Here is a 24041-nt window from a genome sequence, read left to right on the forward strand (position 1 = left end):
CAGGAGGAGAAAGGTTGATTTTGGTTTTTAGGTCTCGCCTTTTGTCGATGCGCATGCGCATCGAGCAAAGCGAGACTATTGCGAGTTATCCACTCTTTATCCACACTGCAAGGAATCGTGGCGATTCCTTGCAGTGCACGATAAATTTAAGGTCAATGCGCATGCGCATTGAGCTTATGCGCATGCGCATTGACCTTAAAAGTCACGGGCGCGTGCACGTCCGTCTTTGTTTACCCCTCCGCCCCCTCCCGCCGTGTCGCATTTCTCCTCCCCCTCCCCTCTCTTCCTTTCGTCTTCCTGCCGTGTCGCACCTCTCCCCTCTCCGCCCCCTCCCCTGCCCGCCCCCTCCCGCCGTGTCGCATTTCTCCTCCCCCTCCCCTCTCTTCCTTCCGTCTTCCTGTTTTCGAAGCAAGCTTCCCGTCCCTCTGCTGCACTTCATCACAATCTGCCTCCTCGGAACGACCCTCTTGTTTTAAGAGTTGCCCTATGCACAAATTGTATGCACCTGAAAAACCGGATAGTCAGCCTCGTATTTGTTCACACTCCTCGATGTTAAGTTTGAAAGTCCATTAAGGCTCTGGGTTTGCTTTTAAGTGAAGCTGCACTGATATTATCTTTTATTTAAATTGCGTACTTTTTCACTGTTCGTTTACATTCTTGTACGCAGGCTCACTATGCCTTCTGTCTGTAAGTAAAATAAACTAGCGATCAGATGGTATTTGACATTATTATCGCAGAAATGTGCTTAAAAGGACGGAAACTTGGATAATACTTAAAGATGCTTTTGTTTTTATGGATTCAGTCAGTGTTTCTTAACCTGTACCCTAGAACACCACGGGGCCAAGGACTCCGCCCCCTCCCCTGCCCGCCGTGTTACTTGCTCGCCCAGTTCCACCCCCTTCACCCGCCCTCATTAAGCGTATCTCTCCCACCCGCTCTGCCACTCTTTCACAGTCTCTTTTTGCGACTTCCAGTGTTTCATGGTCTCTCAATCTTTTCCAACCTTCTGTGGCCTCTTACAACCCCCTGGAGTGCCTTACAGTCTTTTGTCGCCTCTTACATTGTCCCATAGTTGCTTTCCGCCCATCGCTGTCGCGGATGTCTACTCCATCTGCCTCTTAATTTTTCCTGCTACCAGTAACACAGCTATATCCTTGGCATGTGCTTTATGTTTCAGCACAGCACCCAATTTGCTCTTGCACCCATTCTGCTTGTTTTCATTTCGTGGTGTACAAAGCATTCTTTTTCGCGCTGCTCTGGTTTCACTTTCTATGTTTTGTAATTATCCGGCTCCTACTCCCCACTCTCTACTCTCCATCCCCCTACCCCTCCCTTACAATCACTCACGGGGCCCCATCATGCTCCTGTCTGACAACCCTCACCCCACTACCGCCTCCTCGCAGCTTGCCCCCTCCTTGTTTAAAATTCATATTAGTTTCCTGCCTCCTGCGCCTCGCACGCTTTATGGTTAACGCTCCTGATATCAGTGCTGCATAGGAGAGAGAAGGTATTTTTCGATTTTTTTCTTTTTTTTGCTTCTTTTCTTACCTTCTCTGAGTTCTCGCCTGCCCCTGCTCTCTGTTTCCCTCCCACAGCCCTTTTCTCCCACTCGGCGCACAGCCTGTGTGCAGCCTCCCAAATACGCATTGTTATCACTATATTTCAGATATTTAAATAGTCAGACATGAGGTTGCTTACTGGGAAGCAGTTGCGCCATATCAGTGAGAGCGGGTTTGCGAGCTTCATAGCACACTGTCTCCTGCTCGTTACCACGTTTACATCCCTGATGTGCGCTACAAACTTTTCAAAGACTGGACGTATTTTCGAAATTCTGCTGCTGTTTTTGCAGGTCAGTGTCCTTACACTGTTGACAGGTAAAGGGTATCAGTCCCCAGTAAAATGACTGTTGACTGGGTAGGGGAGAGTGTGTGTTTCAGTAGCGCTTGTAATTTCAGCTGATCCTTATTTATTGCCTGCAAACTAACTAGGATCGGCTTAAAACACAAGCTGATCCTCGTCCCTCTCCTCCAGCCCCTCTAGCCCCTCTCTCCTGCTTTACCTTTCAGCAACCAAGCATAGTCCCTAATTCACTCCTGCCGTTGCTTGTGTTGCCTTCCCTCCTCCCTCACATCTCGCTTCCTCCCAGCTGTATCTGCTTGCTTTCCTACTCCCTGCCACACCATCCCACCCTCTGCCCTGCTTTAACTACCACCAACATTTCTCCCTCGTGTTGCTTGTTGTATACATGTATTTACTATTTGTGTATGATTTTGTACTATATGAGGATAAAAAGAGAGCTAAGGTTGTCTCCAGGCCAGACCTTAAAAACAGTGTCAATCGTTCAGCTAGTCAAGTTCCTGGATTATTGTCAAGAATTAATCAGATTCAAGATAACCTCTTCCACCAAGTAAATTTGGTTAATTACCATGTGCTAAAGCCTAAACTGTGGCTAGGCATTATAACGTGCATCCGTGACTGCACGTTCACGAGGGAGGCAGTAAAATCAACAGAAATCAATGGAAGAAAAGGCACCCTAGCACCGTAGCTGGCTCAAAAGACACACTAGGGATTATCCTGGGAATGTTTGCATTTTCCATTTGTTTGCCTCTTAATCGCTTCATATATACAGCATCGCAATGCAGAATACAAACTTTAATTAACAAATACTGATTGCTTAAAATCTCTAAACTTAAAGGTTGTAAGGCTAAGCATTTGTTGATAGGGAATATAACAATATGCATGTCAAGTCTTTTATTTTAGTTTTTGCCCTTTTCTACGAGATTAGTCTTTTTAATATAAGCAAAACACCTCACCCTCAACCCCTCACTCACCCTCACTCACCCTCACTCACCCTCACTCACCCTCACTCACCCTCACTCACCCTCACTCACCCTCACCCACCCTCACTCACCCACCCTCACTCACCCACCCTCACTCACCCACCCTCACTCACCCTCAACCCCTCACTCATCCTCACTCACCCTCACTCATCCTCACTCACCCTCACCCACCCTCAACCCCTCACGCTAACTCACATTCACCCTCACTCACCCTCACCCTCACTCACCCTCACCCCCTCACTCACCCTCACCCCCTCACTCACCCTCAACCCCTCACTCACCCTCAACCCCTCACTCACCCTCACTCACCCTCACCCTCACTCACCCTCAACCCCTCACCCTCACACAGTGCAATAGGTCTCGGAGGATTTTTAGTTAGAGCTTTTAGAATTGTTTATGGCTTTTTTTATTTGTAATTCTTTAGCATTGGCTACAGGAAACAAAAATGCTAAAGATTTACAACAAAAAACCCATAAACAATTCTAAAAGCACTAACTCTAATGCTGCGAGACCTATTGCATTTCTAATGCTTGTTGTAAGTAGAGGAGGTATTCTCTGATGACATTATTTTGGAGCCACCCCTATAAAAGGAGCGATGAAAGGAGCCTCTGTTAGAGGGTAGTTTTAGGGCTCCCATAAATTTGGCAGTTTCTGTATCTTTCTTCATTTTTTTCAAATGAGAAAAATACATTTAGTCCAAAAAGATGTTGTCGGTCAAACGGCTGGTTTAGTATAGCACCTCTTGCTTGAATCCGGAGATTCGAAGCCAAGCACGGCGGTGTAGCAAGATGCTGGTGTTAATGGCACGGGATGCTTTATTGAGGCCTAATGGGATCTAGTGCACATTTTATAGAGGTGTTTGTAATTAATGTACCCTCTTGAATGAGGTCGTTGGCTTTACCCTTGTATTGATCTTTTAAATGCTGTATTAGCTTTTCTAGTTCGTCAAAGTGCGCTCTGTCATAGCATGCTAGAAGGGCTTGAGCGTTGGCAATACGCCAACTATTAGCGGCCTGTGACGCAATACGTTCGACTCAACTGTCCATCTATAAGCGTTGACGCCTTATAAGGAGGAGGGGGTGTCGCCTGTGGCTTGTGAATTGGCTCGCTTGCGGGCATTAGATACAACAAGGTAGTCCAGGGGCACTTGACCTTTAATATAATCTGGGTCAGTAGTAGCAGCTTTATATTTTTTATCAACTCTTGTATCAACTCTTGGGGTGAGTATTATTGCTCTAAGTGGGTCCTTGAATACTTTATTAGTGTACTTTAGCAAGCTTTTTAGAATTAGCAATGTATTAGAAGATTTTTGGATAGAGCGAATGTTTCCATAAGGAAATCCTCCTCTAGTGGGTCAGTGTGTAATTCCACTCCATGATATAGCAGCCCTATTGATAAGATGTGCAAATCCAATCTTATCATCAGGTGATGATGGTCTGGAGAGATATAGGTCTGGATCATTACTATTATCTGAGACTTTATAATAATCGTTCCATGGATCTGGGTCCTGTGGTATGGTGTGATGGTCATTATCCCCATCCCCGTCCCTGTCCCCATCCCCATTGTCATCAGTGTCATTATTTTCATGTGCTTTAGGGGAGAAATGAGGTGGTGGTGGTGAGTTTTATGGAGACATTAGTAAGTTAGGATTAATAGGTGAAGGAGAGAGTGGAATGTAAGGGGGGAGAGGGGTTAGTACCCATGTCCTTCTTTTTGAGAGGTATATGGTATTCCTCTGAAATGTCCCGTTTCTTAGGAAGGGTTGCTACAAGATGTCCAGTTGTTGGATCAATATGCAGTCTCTTCTGCTTGGGGTCCATTGACTCTTGTAAGCGAAGTTCTTTAGCTGGTATGTCCTTTTCTTTAGTTCTTTCAGAGGGTATTTTATGGATAGTCTCTGAATCCTTAAGAGGAGTGGTTTGTTTTTTCTGTTATGAATCCTTTGGTGCACGTTGTTTATGCTCCGAAGCTTTGTGTAAAGGCGTGTCTTTTGTTACTTTCGGTTCTGAAGGTTTGTCTTTAGGTTTTGGATCCAAAGGCATATCTTTTGTTTTCGGCTCCCAAGATTTGGGCTTAAGTATTGCCGGATCCGAAATCCTTGGTTTATGAGATTTCGGGTCGGAGTCTTTCGGTGCCGAAGATGACTTTGGTGCCGGTATCGAAGCATCGGGCCCAGTTTTCGGTGCCGGAGATGGTGTTTTGGTACCGTGGGGACGGCTCGAACCAGAGCCAGAGACTTTGTCTTTCGGTTTCAAAGCAGGGGCATCTGAACCATGTTTTTGGTGTTTCCCTAGGTTCGAGGGCGAAGGTAATACCGGAGCCTTCGTGGGTTTTTCGGTGACCTGTGCTTGTTACTCGAAGTTTGTTGACCTGGAGTGATGTGCGAGTCTTCTTCCATGTCGGAGTCGTCGGCTTCAGACAAGGAGATTTCTTCCTCTTGTTCGGCGCTGTGCTGATGGGACTCGCACTCTTCTCAGAAGATGTCCGGCACCGGGCTAGTGCTGCGTCTCCCCCCGTGACGTCGAGCCCGACTGTCATGAATCGTCTTCTTCAATCGGAATGATCGACAGGCCTCGCAACTACTTTCTTCGTGCTCTGGGGATAGGTACAGATTACAGACCTCGTGTAGATCTGTGTGTGAAAATTTAGCACCACACCCGGGGCATTTTTTTAAATGGAGTCCGTTCCATCTACTGCTGGCGTGGTCAGCGGAGGTAGGCCTTGCGGCACGCGTCGAAGCTCCCGATCGAAGTTGTTGGATTTCAACGATGTGCGTCGAAGGGGGATCCCATGATTGAAACAATACTGTCGAAAAGGTTCGAAGACGATACCGACCCGGAGCGCAGCAATACACATCCGAACCCGATGGCGGAAACAAACAAATCTGGAGATGGAGTTGATGCCCATGCGCACTATTGTCCTAAGGAGGAGTCACCTACCTTGTAACTACAAAGACTTCCTCCAAGACAAAAACAAAGTGCAAACATCCGAGCCCAACATCAGATGGCGATCTATGCACAAGTATATGATCTACAGCTCATATGCCTCGAACAGATTTACTTTTCCTTTTCTTCAAGATCCATACAACAACAAATGGAACTTCCTGGCAGTATAAATCTCAAAGACTTCTCCTAAAAGAGCAAGGACCTTTTCAGAATTTCTTTCAAAGACAGCGTTGAACATGATGAAGATAGGAATTTTATGGCGATTCCGCTGTCTGCAAGTTCAGGCTCTGGTGGTCAAATACCAATATGTGACCCAAACAAGAAGCGCCTTCAAACCAGAGTGAAACAGCAGTGGGGAATATCAATGCTTACAAAAAAGTACACCCATAACAAAAATAACTCAATTGGTGCACCCAGATTAGCTCATAAAAGACAGCACCAATCCCTTCAGAAGAAGAAGAAAGAGGAGTGAGGTAGGAAAGCTAACCATTCATAACAGGGGCCATGGTAAGAATGGATCCTTAAATGTGATTAGGCGTCCTCTTTACTAAATTGCCTTGCAAAGTTTTCAACCATCTTTCCTGCCTGACATCTCAAGCCTATCAAAGAAGAGTGACTGGGGATAAAATAATGCCATACTTCGAAAAGAAAATATGTTTGTCATTTTAAAGAAGGAACAACACCCTAAATGTTTTGAATCCTCTTTTAAAACTGATAATTATTGAAAAAAGAAAACAATGTACTAACAACAACCGGAGGATCCCCATATGCTGTACATTGACAAGGAAATACTTAACGAGGGAGAGTGAAATTGAATACATGTAGAACTGCTCTGTTAATCTGAATGGTCAAGCAACACTTTCATTGTCTAGTTTTCTGTGTTATGACTCTGAGGTACTTGTTGGCTGGAGTCAAAGTGGCCTGCAGACATTGTATGTGGTTGTGTTTCATACTGTTAGAGGAGGGTTATTCTGGCAGCGGTTGATTAAATAAGAGAAGACAAATGTATAGCTAGTTGAATTCATTTGAATAGTAGCCGGCTAAACCCGATTGTGGAAATGTGTGGATATCAGCTGCACTGATGTGGGGGTGTAAGAACACTGCAGTTTGTTTTATGCTGAAGAGGTGTCTGACTTAACATGCTCGGCCTATGCGGGTATGTATCGAGCCGTTTTTTCCCAGATTATGTGGATGTGTTGTGTAGGTGACAATGCCAATTCAACTGTATTGCTTGGAGAATGTGGTCTATATGCAAGTACTATAGTTATGTCTAATGTGCACTATTGATGGAAACATGAGCTGAGTAATACCCTGGTAACAACCAAATCAACAGCATAGCTATAATATACTGTCAATTTGAAGAGCTATGAACCATACTCACAAGTTTGATTTTTGAGGACAGATTATCCGGTAGTTTTGCTCTCAGTTGTTCAGTTTCTTTGAATGTTGCGGGAAATCCTGTGAGGAATGCCAAGTCTTGCATTAAGACTAAACCAGGAGCTTCTTTGTCAGTAGTCTACAAGAAAAAAAAGAGTAATATCAGTGCCGCGATATTAGATGTGATGTTCCCTCATGAACATACATTTACCAGACTCACCATGGTTAAAAAAGGAAAATCACTTGGGTCTTGAAATCCAACACAAAAAACAGAAAGTAATTTTGCAATATAATTGGCAGAGGGATCAAAGGTTTTATACTGTGTAGTAACCTACACCAATTATCTTATCCTCTTGTTTTATTTTTTATCTCTAAACACAAAACCGCATACATGGTATTTTTCAGAAAAAGCAGCCCTAAAATGCCATTTGAACTTAGATTGCGGAATCCAGGCCTTAATTATCCCACAAAGTATCTTAAGGTATGCATACACTCATCTCTAAGAGGTGTTCAAAAGGGTGGCTATAAAAAAAGAAAATGCTGCAACTGTAGATTTGGAATAATAGGGAATTTGCCCCACAAAGCAAAATGCTGGAGATTACGTTTATCTCTTTATGGATTTTCTTTGACTCCTATTTGGGAATGCTCATTTTATGGTTTAACTGAAGGCGGATAGGGATGCATTATGTCTCAACTCTACGTGGATCCATACCAGTTACACAACAAAGTTAGTCGGTTCGACTGGATTCAAGAAGAAAAAGAAACCAATATAGATTAATCACAGCACTTAACAGTTGATCATACAGAAATTCTGGCACTTTATTTGAACTATGGGTTTCCAAGGAAGAACTTTATGTGTATTGCATATGTAGAATATTGGAGTGGGTGAGTTTGGACTGTACAGTTGCTCTTGCTATAGAGGCCATGGGGGATTTGCAACAAATGGTTTGTAAAGTACACATTTAAAATATAAGTTTAAAACAAAAGCCTGGGATGACTATTTCATTTAAATGATATTCTATGCTCATTTATGCAACTAAAACACCTTTTCCATCAGTTATTGAGTGCCCACTAATGTTCAAAAAGTTTGTAAACACCACATGGGTAGATTATGAAAACTTTGTGCAGCAGGAGTAAAAGAAAAGTAAATTTTACAATTAAATACATCTCAACAGCATATTCTCCTCCTATGGCCAGGTTGCGCCCCTGATAAAAATGTACATCTATAACTATTTAAAGTCCTATAGAGTCATTTGGTCCTTCATTGCCAGCAGCAAAGTGCCTTAAGGAAGTACCCTGGAAGTCACTGCAGATTATTTAGGGGTGTGAAGTGTTTCTTTCCTTGGTCTGTCTTGAGAGATAGGGTGGGCATTGAGGACAGTTACTGGTTACAAAGACACAATCTGAGCGCCTTCCTGAACGTTTAAAGATCAATTTCATATTTGAGTTTAAGGGGGAAGGGATTTCATGGGAAGGGAATTCCAAAGTCTGGTTGTGCCTACCAAGAAGCTTCTACCGGCCCCAAACAGCCTTTTTGTATTATGGCAGATTATTTGCTGAGGCAGACCGCAGTGGTCTAATCGGAGTATACCATTGGAAACTCTGCTTAATTCCGCTTAAGAAATTCCGGGCCTGTTCTGTTGAGGTCTTTGAATGTGATGCACAGAGCCTTGAAAATAATGCGCTTTCTGGTTGGTAGCCAGTGTAGGCATTTTAGCGCAAGAGAGGCAGATTCTTGTATGAAGGCTTTAGAAGTGAAGCGTAGCTCTCCATCAGGAGTACCTTCACCATAATCATTAGGATATTGGCACAGATCTCTCATAAACGTGTTTTCATATAACATTTTCAAAGAAGCTGCACTGGGAAATACAAACCCACCACTTTGAGACTGATAATTAGCCAGCTCCCACAGTACCATTCACCAACAAAGTTATTTCAATCCACTTGAAGGAGATCTACAAATACCATTTAGAAAAAAAAGTCACTTGCCTTTAACGTCATAGTTTTAACATCAGTTTTACTGCTTCTAGATTCTACTCTGGCACTAGAGTGAATGCAAAAATACTAAGAGAAATATGTGTAGATCACCAAGTGGGATAGTGACACATCTTGGTTATCAAGTTATTTCTCAGCACAGCCATAGTAGCATTAATTCTCAGTTTCAGTGAGCCTTCGCACTACTGGATAGGGATTGTTAGACGGACCGGGAGGGTCGGCCGAGATTACGGGGGAGAGGTCTCCAGGGAGAGCCGTCTCCAACGACTGTACAGACAAGTAACTTCCCCCCCACAGACGGACACCACACAAGATTGAAGGTTAACGAGACTTTATAGGCAATTCTTAGGTTACGTTGGTATAATACAAGGAGGTCTGGACTCAGGGGTCCCCTCGATTCTAGTCTTTGAGGAAAGGGGTAGCGGGACAGTCTTAGTTACCAATGAGTACAAAATAGCTCTCAATCCTCGAGCTCGGCGTTCTAGATGATCGGGCCGTGGAGGAGCCAAGCAGGTCCCGAGATGGATGAAGGAAGGACGACGGTCCGCGGCGGAGCCTGCAGGTCCCGGTGGAAGATGACGGTTACAACGGTCCGCGGCCACGCCAGCAGATCCCGACGGCGATGAAGGATGAAGGTTACGACGGCTGTGGCAGCGCCAACAGGCAGGACGATGGTGCACAGGACAGAGCTACGGCAGCGCCAGTAGTCCGTCCAGGATGAGTTCCTCTTTACGTCTCTCGACTCCAAGATACAACTGCCTTCCTGCTCTGGAGCTGCCCCAGTTATAGGGCTGGTGTGCTTTGATGTCCGGGCCCTCGCACTTGGAGGTCGGGAGGTCCGGGATGAGGGAGTCCAGACACCCAGCAGGGGGGTGGAGCCAGCGCCCGGGGAGGCGATGGGCGAGCGGCACTGGGCGGGGGAGAGCCATCGGCACCTCTTTCTCCCATTGACTTGCCAAGTAGCCCGCTCACCTCCTGGGTGGAGGGTGGTGCCGGAATGTCTGAGGCCGGGCTAGGCCCCGGGTTGAGGTCGATCGGGGGCCAGGCGGCCTCGTGGTGAAGTGTCCAAGATGGCGGCCCGGGCTGGGCGCGTGGGCCGGCAGTGGATCGGATCCACGAGGTTAACGTGCTCGAGGGCAGGGGTCCCTGAGGGGACGGAGGACGTGCAATGGTGGTGTGTGGTACTTGCGTGACTGGGCTCGGGCCTGGTTGAGCCGGGGGAGAGCGGCCCTTCGTGTGGCCTGTCCAACATGCGTCCCCCCCAGCTGAAGGCGGGGAGAGTTACCCATCCTCTTGGGGACTCTCCTCGTCGAGGCGGAAAAACCGGGACAGGCCATCCGCGTTGGCGTGGTCTGACCCAGGCCGGTGTTCGACGGTGAAGTCCATACCTTGTAAGGAGATGGACCAGCGTAGCAACTTTGGGTTTTCCCCCCGCATATGCATCAGCCACTGCAGGGGTCGGTGGTCGGTCTGCACCCGAAAGTGGGTGCCAAAAAGGTAGGGCCGGAGCTTCTTGAGGGCCCATACTACAGCGAAGGCTTCCCTCTCTATGGTGCTCCAGCGTTGCTCCCGTGGTAGGAGTCTCCGGCTGATGAAGGCCACCGGTTGATCAAGGCCTTCGGTGTTTACTTGAGACAGGACCGCCCCAATGCCCTGGTCGGAGGCGTCCGTCTGGACGACGAACTCCCGGCTGTAGTCTGGGGCCTGGAGCACAGGAGCGGAACACATGGCGGCCTTCAACTGTTCGAATGCCGCTTGACACTCTGGGGTCCAGTTCACCTTCTTGGGCTGATTCTTTGACGTGAGTTCGGTGAGAGGCCCCACTATGGTACCATAGTCTTTCACGAACCTTCGGTAATAGCCCGTGAGGCCCAGGAAGGCTCGTACTTCGGTTTGGGTGATAGGGGGCTGCCAGTCCTGGATGGCGGCAATTTTTAGCTGTAGCGGGGCCACTAGGCCGCTTCCCACCTGGTGTCCGAGGTAGGTCACAGATCCTTGTCCAATTTGACACTTGCTGGCCTTGATCGTGAGGCCAGCTCGCTGAAGGGCTTGCAGCACTGCTCGGAGGTGGTGGAGGTGCTCGGTCCAATGGTGACTGTACACAGCGATGTCGTCTAGGTAGGCGGCGCTGAACCCTTCGAGTCCCGCCAGGACCTGATTGACGAGCCGCTGGAAAGTCGCTGGGGCATTCTTCATGCCGAAGGGCATGACCGTAAAATGGTAGTGGCCATCGGGGGTGGAGAAGGCAGAACGTTCTTGTGCTTGGGGTGTGAGGCCGATCTGCCAATAACCTGCTGTCAGGTCGAAGATGCTGAGGTAGCGGGCAGCTCCCATTCGGTCGACCAGTTCATCTGCCCGGGGGATGGGATGTGCGTCCGTTCTGGTGACTTCATTCAGGCCCCGGTAGTCGACGCAGAACCGGAGTTCTGGTGTGGTTCCGGGGGCGGCTGCTTTGGGGACCAGTACGACCGGGCTGGCCCATGGACTGTCCGAGGGCTCGATGACCCCGAGCGTGAGCATCTTAGCCACTTCCGCCTGGATGCAGGCCCGTACCCGATCAGGTACGCGGTAGGCCCGGTGGCGGATAGGAGGGCTGTCTCCGGTGTCCACATCGTGCACACACCAGGAAGTGACACCTGGGGTGAGGGAGAACAGACTGGCGAACCGTGACAGGAGGGCTTGGCACTCTTGGCGTTGTTCTCCGGTGAGGGTCTCCGAGAGTCGGACCCCATCCACGGAGCCGTCTTGCTCTTGGGTCCGCAGGAGGTCAGGGAGAGGCTCGGAGTCGTCTTCAACCCCATTGTCTGTGGCCATCAGTAGGCTGAGTTCTGTTCGTGCAAAGTGGGGTTTCAGTCTGTTGGTGTGGAGGACTCGGAGTGGGTTCCGGGAGGACTCCATATCGATCAGATAGGTGGCAGGACCCTTGCGCTCGATTACCTTGAAGGGTCCCGTCCATTTGTCTTGGAGAGCGCATGGCTCCGTGGGGGACATTACCCATACCTGTTGCCCCGGCTCGAATTCAACGGATGAGGCGTTCTGGTCATACCATTTTTTCATGTCCTCTTGACTGGCCTCTAGGTTGGCTTTTGCTAGGTCTCTGAACCGCCGGGACTGGTTGCGGAGGGTGAGGAGGTACCGGAAGACATCTGGAGGGCTCTTGGCCGGAGGCATCTCCCATCCTTCTTTGATCAGGCTGAGCGGCCCCCGCACTGGGTGCCCATATAGCAGTTCGAATGGGCTGAAGCCTAGGGATTTCTGTGGGACCTCTCGGTAGGCGAAGAGGAGGCACGGCAGCAGCACATCCCACTGGCGACGGAGGGGCTCTTCCAATCCCCCGATCATCCCTTTTAGCGTGCGGTTGAACCGCTCAACAAGTCCGTTCCCTTGGGGGTGATAGGGGGTCGTGAATCGGTAGGTGACCCCACACTGTTGCCAGAGGGATTTCATGTATTTAGAGATAAAGTTCGTGCCTCTGTCGCTGACGACTTCTCGGGGAAACCCCACACGGGAGAAGATCCCCATCAGGGCCCGGCCGACCACTGGGGCTGTCACGGTCCGGAGGGGAACAGCCTCCGGGTAGCGGGTGGCGTGGTCCACTAGCACCAGAATGAAGCGATGGCCTTGTTTTGTACGCGGGTCCAGGGGTCCCACAATGTCTATTCCGACCCTCTCAAATGGGGTCGTGACTACTGGAAAAGGTTGCAAGGGGGCCTTTAGTTTGCGGCCGCTCTTCCCACTGGCTTGGCACGTGGGGCAAGATCGGCAATGCTGGTGCACATCGTTTCTCATTTTGGGCCAGAAGAAGTGGGTCACTAGGCGACTGTAGGTTTTATCTTGTCCCAGGTGCCCTGCCAGGGGGACATCGTGGGCCAGGTTCAGCAGGAAGTCTCTAAAGCGGAGGGGCACTACTAGTACTCGGTTGGCCCCCAGCTCGGCGATTCGTTGCTCGCTGTACAACAGATCATTGTCCCAGTAGACCCAATGAGTTCCGGGGGTATCCCCTGCGCTTTGGGCGAGCGCTTGTTGGCGGAGTCCCTCGAGGGAGGGACAGGTCTTCTGTTCCTGGCGAAATTGTTCTTGTGTGGGTCCCCCCTCTTGGGCCCACTGGTCAAGGTTAGCGAGGTCGGAAGGTTGAGCCGGTTCGAGGGGGGTGTCATGGTCGGGGGTCTCGGCTGGGGCGACCGGAGGCGGTGGCGCCGGCCATTCTGGTTCTTCCGGGTGATGGTTGGCACGGGCGGCCATGGACCGGGTGGTGACGCACGCCCAGTCCGGGACGCCCAACATCCCCAAGTGTTCTTTTCGCTCCACGGCTGCCCACGGGGAGCTCTCCAGGTCATTTCCGAGGAGGCAGTCCACGGGGGCGTCGTCTCGGACCGTCACCTTCAACATGCCGGAGACCCCTCCCCACTCAAAGGGGACGCAGGCCATCCGACACAGACTTTCCGAGTTGTCGGCTGATCGCACTGGGCAGAGAATGTTCGGTAGATATTGTTCTGGGGTCACCAGGTGACAGCGGACGGCTGTCACACTGGCCCCGGTGTCCCGAAGGGCTTCGGCCCGTTGTCCATTGATGCTCACCCATTGGCTGTACTTCTGGGTGTTAGCGGGTAGGGGGACCCGCGGGACCATGTCTCTTCCCCCTAGGCACGCGAGAGTCATGGCGGCTGGCTCCCACTCTTGATACTCTTGCTCGTCTGTTTCTTGTTCTTCGGAGATCTGTTCTTCCCCTAGGGCCGCGGCGGCCACATGGCGGGGTTTTGGACTCTGATACTGCGGGCAGCTTGGGTCGTTTGCATAGTGGCCGATTCGTTGGCATCGGTGACACGTGACATTGGCTCTGTACCCCGGTCGCGCCGGGGTGCTGCCCCGGTTGGCCGGGGGGGTGGTGCTGGTAGCGGGGGCGGCCGGAGTGTTGTCTCTTCCTCGTCCTTGGCCCCCTCCTCCTCCTCTGGGTCGGTGGTGACCATTGTTGTTCCTGTTCTGCTCGTAGGACCCATTCCGGCCCACTCTGGTGATCTCCCACCGGTCAGCTTCGGCTGCGAGCTGCCGGGGATCGGTTAACTTGCTGTCGAGGAGGTGTTGGCGTAGTTCAATGAAGCAATTGTTGGACAGATGCTCCCATACCATCAGATTGAACAGCTGCTCGTAGGTCGTGACGTTGTTCCCTCTGATCCAGCCTTCGAAAGCTCGGCTAAAGTACGTTACATAGTCCACCCAAGTTGTACCCGGGATGCGTGTGCAGTCTCGGAACCTCTGACGGTACATCTCGGGCGTGAGGCCATAGCGGGTGAGGAGGGCCGCTTTCATATGGTCGTAGGAGGTCATCTGGTGGTCTGGGAGCTGTAACAGGGTATCGCGGCCCTCATTGAGGAATCTGCCCCATAGGCCGGCTCCCCAATCGTTTCTATCGATCCGGTGCGCAGTCATAGCGATTTCATAGGCCTTAAACCATTGCTGGATGTCGTCCTCTCGAAAATATTCTTGGACAACATCCTTGGGGATGTGTACTTTTTTCTCCGTGGTCCCTGGGGTGTGTGGTCTCTCGGGCACCCCTAATTCTTTATTCTGCTTGCGCAGGTTGATCTCGGCTAGGTTCCGTTCGTGCTCGTACGCTAGTTTCTTTTCCTCGAGCTCCCTTTGTCTCTGTTTCTCCTCTCTTTCTTCTCGGATACGTAGGTGCTCTAAGTTTATTTTTTGTTCGGCCAACTTGAGTTCTACGTCCATCTTGAGTCGGGCCATTTCTAGTTCGTGTAGTCGGGTTTTTTCTCTTTCTTGGATTTCGTCTTGCGAGAGGCCGGTTCTTTGCCCTTCAGGGGCCGTGTTGGTTTTTTCCGCGGTGCTTTGCTCAGGGGCTTCGGTATCCCCGGTCTCTGCCCAAGATTCTAGGGCATGCTTAAAATCGTCCTTGGTGCTTAGTCCGGTGGTAGCGATACCTAGTTCGATGCAGAACTGCTTTAGTTCACGATGGCTGTACTCCTCTAGTTTTTCCATTTGGAACTTCTCAGTTGATCCGCTCTCTTTAGTTGTCATTGTGGTTCGTTGTGGGGTGAGTTACTCTCTGTACGTTATGCGGTGATTCGGATCGCGCCGCTGGCCACCAATGTTAGACGGACCGGGAGGGTCGGCCGAGATTACGGGGGAGAGGTCTCCAGGGAGAGCCGTCTCCAACGACTGTACAGACAAGTAACTTCCCCCCCACAGACGGACACCACACAAGATTGAAGGTTAACGAGACTTTATAGGCAATTCTTAGGTTACGTTGGTATAATACAAGGAGGTCTGGACTCAGGGGTCCCCTCGATTCTAGTCTTTGAGGAAAGGGGTAGCGGGACAGTCTTAGTTACCAATGAGTACAAAATAGCTCTCAATCCTCGAGCTCGGCGTTCTAGATGATCGGGCCGTGGAGGAGCCAAGCAGGTCCCGAGATGGATGAAGGAAGGACGACGGTCCGCGGCGGAGCCTGCAGGTCCCGGTGGAAGATGACGGTTACAACGGTCCGCGGCCACGCCAGCAGATCCCGACGGCGATGAAGGATGAAGGTTACGACGGCTGTGGCAGCGCCAACAGGCAGGACGATGGTGCACAGGACAGAGCTACGGCAGCGCCAGTAGTCCGTCCAGGATGAGTTCCTCTTTACGTCTCTCGACTCCAAGATACAACTGCCTTCCTGCTCTGGAGCTGCCCCAGTTATAGGGCTGGTGTGCTTTGATGTCCGGGCCCTCGCACTTGGAGGTCGGGAGGTCCGGGATGAGGGAGTCCAGACACCCAGCAGGGGGGTGGAGCCAGCGCCCGGGGAGGCGATGGGCGAGCGGCACTGGGCGGGGGAGAGCCATCGGCACCTCTTTCTCCCATTGACTTGCCAAGTAGCCCGCTCACCTCCTGGGTGGAGGGTGGTGCCGGAATGTCTGAGGCCGGGCTAGGCCCCGGGTTGAGGTCGATCGGGGGCCAGGCGGCCTCGTGGTGAAGTGTCCAAGATGGCGGCCCGGGCTGGGCGCGTGGGCCGGCAGTGGATCGGATCCACGAGGTTAACGTGCTCGAGGGCAGTGGTCCCTGAGGGGACGGAGGACGTGCAATGGTGGTGTGTGGTACTTGCGTGACTGGGCTCGGGCCTGGTTGAGCCGGGGGAGAGCGGCCCTTCGTGTGGCCTGTCCAACAGGGATGATATCTTTGTCACAACCTAATGCACAAAACAATCAATTTTGTTTTTGGTTGATAAACATGGAAGCTCCTGCATTTAGAAATATGATTAATTTTTTTAATAAAACAAAAAAAAAAGACCTATCTGAAAGAAAAAAAACTGGATTACTACCTGAAACAAGTTAAGCCTTCATGATTAATGGACTTCATATTTTTGGGACTATAATGAGCTAATGTAACATATTTAGAACTGAATGCATTCACTCTTTGCAGTTGCAATCTAGGACTAATCCTGTTTTCTTCTTTCTTTTTCTTCTTGCATATCACTATCTTATTTTCTTTCTTTTCTCGTGGGATGAGGTAAATTTCAGATGGAATATTTCAGTCTGTAAATGTGTAGGTCAAATAGGGTCTTTTATCTTTTTATTGTACTTTAATGCATATGAAAATTTCACCATGCTGGGGGAGACAGATTGGCAGGAGATCACCACCAAGATCATGGACAAATTCATATGGAAATCTGTGACAACATTTAAATAAAGCAGCGTATGAAGTGCTATCTTGTCTTGGAAAAATTCCTAAAAGCTTTAACAGCTGAAAAAGCTTGAATTCAGCCATTGCGTTCTTAAAATAAACAGCTCAGTAACTGTTAAAGTGTGGACCGACAGGGAGCTCTACCGATTTCCTACAATTTAGTTAAAGTAACACCACGTTTTCATATTTTGTTTCTTTGATAGTATGAATTTGGTTGAGGAAGAGTCACAACAATAATGCAATAAGAGGCTTCTGAGGCCATATTTCCTGGATATAGAGCTTTCACCATGTGAGCTGCCTATCACATTATGGAAGCATCTATCAGTACTATTTGTGATGGTAACTATTGTAAGAATGATATCAACAACAAGAATATTTAAGGCAATGTTGCTAACTATGTAGCGTGTATGTTATGGAAGCATTCTGCACTGCATTAGTCGACCTGGGGTACTGCTTGTAGAAAGAAAGAGAAAATGCAGAATGTAAAAATAATCACAGGGCAACACCTTTGTTTGGTACAGATAATTAGTTTGGGACAGCAATTTAGTGGTTGATAGATTCAGTAGTTAAGTAAAGGAACTGCATGCCAAAAGCAAAGGTTACAATTTATGAATTAAGGTTTTATTTAAAAACAAAAAAATGAAAACAAATATGTCTATCTACGCACATGTACTACTTAAAAAGTGGGAAGACCAGTTATCAATGCATTTCTAGAAAAAAATCTCAAATCCCCTTACCAATACACACAAACAAGAGGAATTGGTAGAAAAAAAGGAATATTCAGAGAAGCAAGAGGATTCATTGAGAATAAACAAGCTACTTGTTTGGATTCAAAAAGAACACAAGGCTATAGAAATCCTTGCCACTTGAGGCAACCTTTTTGTGTGTGGATGCACTCCTTGTGGACAGGGCAACATGAAGTCACTCAGTCAAGTTTGCCAATAGCTGAAGTGAGCTAACCCACTTCCCTATGCTGTAGTGTAGTCGGTGAAAGAAAAAAAGTGAGTAACTGAATAACAGACCAATGAACGAAGAGTGTGGTCTAAAAGTCCCTATAAGTGGTGGGGTGGGATATATATAACTGGCGGTCGCCAGTAGGTAGTTATAGTTAGGACCTATTTTCCATAGGAAATTCGCAACATTCCATTCCCAATAACTTTTTGGTGCCGGTTGACAAATCTTATGGCCCGCTCCAGTCCGCTCCTATCTTGAAGGTTTCGGGGTGATTCGGCAAGCAGGGGCTGAGAAAAAAGGGGGGTCCCAAAATGTGTTTTCCCCATGTAATTTTCCTTTGGAAACTTTAGACACAGCTACAGCCCGAACTGCTGAATGGAATTCCCCCAAATTTGGCAAAGAGGTAGTTCTTGGTTCAGAAAGAACCCTTTTTAGGTCTCGTCTAAGGCATTGCTTAAGCAATGCTTTGGCCGAGATATTAAGTAGGGGTCTCAGAAATGCTCCCAAAGGTGGATTGCCTACAGCGCATGTGTGTGGGCTCCTGTACATCGTACACCATTTGGTTTGCTTGCAGCCAGTATCAGACTTCCAACACTTAAAAGGAATCCGCTTGGGAGCTCCTACTAACATAAATTAACAAGTCGTTGTCACAAAGCTTTACAGGAAAGACCAGCGACGCCATATGGACAGCAGGCAGCCACAACACATCTTCCCTACTACTCTTTTCCTACCATTTGTTTATCACTTTCCAGCCTCTCGACTGGCTTCCAAGAAAATCAAGATTCCCAAGTGAACAGCAGTCTTATTTATTATTCTAAAAAAAAAAAAAAGATAGATAGAAACATATCTTGGAAATTGCATTGGGAATAATTTGAGTTTTAATAACCTTATTTCTTATCCCATTCGGTTACGCTTCCTGTCCTCTTCTGTTTCATTGTTGCCTTCTCCCCTAACTCTACCCTCTCCGGGGTTTTCTAATGAATTTCCTCCACCCATCCTATCTCTTTCTCTTATTCTTCCCCTCTACCTATTCAGATTACTTCTCTCATTATTTCCCCCCTCCCTATTCTGTTCTCTATCTGCATCTCAATCCATTCTCCCTTCTTTGCCCTCTCTTCACTTTCACTCTGTCCATTTTGTCCTGCCTCTTCATTCTGCCCCAATGCCCCTATTCTGTACACTATTCTCATACAATTACATCACGGAACTAGGTGCAACCAAACACCAACAAAACCTCACACACAAGGGCATGTGTTGTAACTTATCTATTGGTTCCTCCCACCCCTTCCTGTTTCCCCCTGCCTCTTTCCCACTTGGTCTGACCCGTGCTGTCACTTGAAGGCAGCAGTAGAATGTTGTAGATTATTATCCTACCAAACTGGGAGCACTTATGTTGAATTGAACTTAATAAACGTTCTGAAACCTACAACGTGTGGACCACATTACTACAGCATGTCAAGGACTGCCTCGGGGAAGTTTCACCTGATGTGTATGTCTGAGAGCATGTACATATTGTTTCTGTGTGTCAGCGAGCCTTCAATAGTGTATGTGTATTTGAATGTGTGTATGCGAGACACTACTTAATTCCAAACACACTGCGCCCTCACACTACTTTAGGCCACACACACTGCGCCCTCACACTACTTTAGGCCACGCACACTGCACCCTCACACACAATTACATTCTACTGAATACAACATACACTACACACAATACCACTCAGTGCCACATAATTATATGCTACATAATTACACTGCGCTCAACGCAACATACACTCCAAATACAACTCAGTGCCACATAATTACACACCACATATTTACACTCTACTGAATGCAACACACACTCCACACAATACCACTCAGTGCCACATAATTATATGCTACACAATTACAATGCAACATACACTCCAAACAATACCACTCAGTGCCACATAATTACACGCCACACAATTACACTGCACTCAATGAAACATACACTTCAAATACCACTCATTGCCACATAACTACACTGCACTCAATGCAACATACACTCCAAATACCACTCAGTGCCACATAATTATACGCCACATAATTACACTCTCTTGAATGCAACACACACTCCACACAATACCACTCAGTTCCACAAAATTATATGCTACATATTTACACTGCGCTCAATGCAACATACACTCCAAATACCAATCAGTGTCACATAATTACACACCACATAATTACACTGCACTCAATGCGACATACACTCCAAATACCACTCAGTGCCACATAATTACACTGCACTCAATGCAACACACACTCCAAATACCACTCTGTGCCACATAATTATATGCTACATAATTACACTGCACTCAGTGCAAGATACACTCCAAACAATACCACTCAGTGCCACATAATTACACGCCACACAATTACACTCTACTGAATACAACATACACTCCAAATACCACTCAGTGTCACATAATTATATGCTACATAATTACACTGCACTCAATGCAATATACACTCCAGACAATACAACTCAGTTCCACATAATTATATGCTACATATTTACACTGCGCTCAATGCAACATACACTCCAAATACCACTCAGTGTCACATAATTACACGCCACATAATTACACTGCACTCAATGCGACATACACTCCAAATGCCACTCAGTGCCACATAATTACACTGCACACAATACAACATACACTCCTCATAATACCACTCAGTGCCAAATAATTACACACAACATAATTACACTCTACTCAATGCAACATACACTCCAAATAACACTCAGTGCCACATAATTACACTGCACTCAATACAACATACACTCCAAATACCACTCAGTGCCACATAATTACACAGCACTCAATGCAACATACACTCCAAAAACAACTCAGTGCCACATAATTACACACCACATAATTACACTCTACTGAATGCAACACACACTCCACACAATTCCACTCAGTGGCACATAATTATATGCTACATAATTACAATGCACTCAATGCAACATACACTCCAAATACCACTCAGTGCCACATAGTTACACACCACATAATTACACTGCACTCAATGCAACATACACTCCAAATACAACTCAGTGCCACATAATTATATGCTACATATTTACACTGCGCTCAATGCAACATAGACTCCAAACAACACTCAGTGCCACATAATTATACGCCACATAGGCTACACTGCACTCAATGCAACATACACTCCAAATACCATTCAGTGCCACATAATTACACGCCACATAAATACACTGCACTCCATGCAGCAGACACTCCAAATACCACTCAGTGCCACATAATTATATGCTACAAACTTACACTGCGCTCAACGCAACATACACTCCAAATACCACTCAGTGCCACAGTTACACGCCACATAATTACACTGCACTCAATGCAACATACCCTTCAAATACCACTCAGTGCCACATAATTACACTGCACTCAATACAACATACACTCCAAATACCACTCAGTGCCACATAATTACACAGCACTCAATGCAACATACACTCCAAAAACAACTCAGTGCCACATAATTACACACCACATAATTACACTCTACTGAATGCAACACACACTCCACATAATTCCACTCAGTGGCACATAATTATATGCTACATAATTACAATGCACTCAATGCAACATACACTCCAAATACCACTCAGTGCCACATAGTTACACACCACATAATTACACACTATCTATCTATCTCATCACCACAGCATCACTCAGCACCACCACAGCATCACTTAGGGGCACCACAACATCACTATGCACTACCACAGCATCAGTGAATGCCAGAGCATCACTTGTCACAACCACAACATCACTCAGCGCCACCACAGCATCAATCTGTGCAACCATTCAACAACAACTGGCTCAAATATGTTCTCTCAATGTTTCAAGCTTTATTACAAATGTCACAAAAAGACGTTAATATTTCACTTCTGTTCTTGGATTTGTGTCACAATAAAATACACTGAACATAATCTTCACAAAAGTTATTTACAAAAGTTTAAGCTATTGCCATTATAAATCACAATCACTTTTATTTAAGTATTAATTATTAAAAAAATTAAAAGCAATTGTTATTTGTAATATCAATACATCTAAGTCACGCAAATACAACACATATTGCATTACAAACGCTATAGGTGTCACATTTGCGAAAGTTAAAAGTATTGGCATTGTAAATGACAAAGCTATTAATTTCGTTATTTTCAAAACCAACACATAAATAAAAAATTGTCATTTACAATACCAATAGCTCAAACTTTCCTAATGCGAGACCTATTGCATTGCAAATGCTTGTTGTTAAATGGTGTAAATCCGTTCAGTAGTTGCTGAGAAAATCAATCTTTATATATCTATGGCAGCGGAGGAGCCGCGCCCTCCCGATCACGAGCTGTATGCTAATTGGCTGTCAACACTCCAAAACCAAGAAGTATTGGCAGCCATCTTGTGACTCGGTAGAACCAAGGCACAAGAAATCAGTAAAAGAAATGCGAAAAAAGTGAAAAGGGGGCAGCCTAGAAACACCCTGACCCCCTAGGCCTGCTTAGGGGGTGCCACAAGGATCCCTGGACCCCCAAAAACATTTTAATTATTATTATTATTATTTTTTTTTTAAATCGGCAAAATCCGCGCGCGGCTCCGGCCACAAAATAAAAAAAAACGAAGCGCGGGCTCCCACGCTTCGTTAATAATTAGCCCCCGGGTGGGCCAAATCCCGGGGGCAATCTTTGAATTATGCCTGCCCCGGGGACCGCCACCCCCGGGGTTTTTCAAAATAATGTGTGTGGCGGGGGGCTCACAGTCCCCCAGCCCCGGGGACCGCCACCCCGTGGGGGTTTAAAAATACATGGGTGGGGGGGGCTCAAAGGCTACACCCGGGCTTAAAGAAAATATTTGCGGGGTCTCATGGCCCCCATTCAGCCCCGGGGACCGCCACCACCCAGGGCTTCAATTTTAAACGTGGGGGGGCATCCAAGCCCCCCCCAAGTCCCGGGGACCGCCAACTCCGGGGCTTTATTTAATTTTTTTGTAGAGTGTGGCACTTGGCCCCCCTGTGCACCGGGGACCGCCACTCCAGGGCGTTTTTTAAACATAAATAATCCTGTGTGGGGGAGCTTGAGCCCCCCCCCAAATGTTGGGAGTGGGGACCGCGTGGCCCCCCTTCCTGGAGCCCTTGATGGCACTGGAGACCGCCACCCCCCAGGGCCGGCACCTGTAGTGTAGTTTGCTATGGCAGGGCGAGAGCCATTAATACAACAAGCATAGCCATCTAAATGTGTTGGGTTTTACACAGGTATAATAAGATCTTACCTCAGGCTGTCAGTTGTATATAAAATAACTGATATATAATATTGCTGTCAGGCAGAGTGATAACTACAATAAAGTTATCTCAACAACTATCAGTGGTCCCTTTAACTGAATCTTAGATCTAAACGTATTTAGCTAAACTGTTTTAGCCTTTGTGTAGTAACTCACTTATAACATTCAGGACACACTGATCCCACGCAGCTTGCATGCTGCTTGTGCTGATACTGCCACTATCGAAACAGAGCTGCACTCGCATGCGTGCTGTGGTCTAATGAGGGACACTACCACGCATTATTCGGCAAGGAGCTTCTCGGCGAGACGCGGCCGTTTTAAATAACAAATGCATCACGGGGGCGTGGCCGAGCGCGAAGCGAGATGGCCGCTTAGGCTGGGAGCTCCGCTCGCCACGGAATCAATCCTGAAATTCTCCTGCCTTCCCCCGCTCGCATCGGCTTGGTGCCGATCTTCTGCGGCGTCGGAAGATCCGGGGAGTTACTGGCCGAAATCCTGGGGCTTGAAGTGACCGGCATCCCCCTTTTCTGCTCCTTGCTGTTCGGGCCGCTGCGGAGACGGGCAGCTGGCCGAGGGTCCGGAGGTTGACGCCGGCTGCTGGAGGCACTAGAGACCGCGGCTGTGCAGGCCGGGACGTCCGGAGGTCCGTAATGCGGCGGATGGCACTGGGGACGCACGGGTGAGCGCGGCGACCGGCGCAACCCCGAGAGCGGGCGCACATATTGCGAAGCCCGCCACACCGGCTTGTTGAGTCGTCCCTTTGTTCTCGGAGAGGCTGGTGGGGCGCCATTTTGGAGCGGACTATCCGGTGTGGACCTCATCTGTCGGAGTGAGCCCTGAGCTATAAGTGCCTGGACTTCAGTGGCACGGGGATCGACCCTCCTGCGCGGTTTACCCTGTATATTGCGACCCCATACC

At 48.0% G+C, this 24041-nt stretch overlaps 1 protein-coding gene across 1 annotated transcript in view; it reads right to left on the reverse strand.

Annotated features, from left to right (window-relative positions):
- The window catches only part of GNPTAB (N-acetylglucosamine-1-phosphate transferase subunits alpha and beta), a 715805-nt gene that overhangs the window by 452706 nt on the left and 239058 nt on the right, over positions 1-24041 (reverse strand). The window contains exon 7 of the mRNA XM_086919157.1: positions 7167-7301. Coding sequence (XP_086775283.1) covers positions 7167-7301 — 135 coding nt within the window. The remainder of the gene's footprint in view (positions 1-7166; positions 7302-24041) is intronic.

This window comes from Lissotriton vulgaris, chromosome 1_1 (assembly GCF_964263255.1).
Source record: "Lissotriton vulgaris chromosome 1_1, aLisVul1.2, whole genome shotgun sequence".
NCBI lineage: Eukaryota > Metazoa > Chordata > Amphibia > Caudata > Salamandridae > Lissotriton > Lissotriton vulgaris.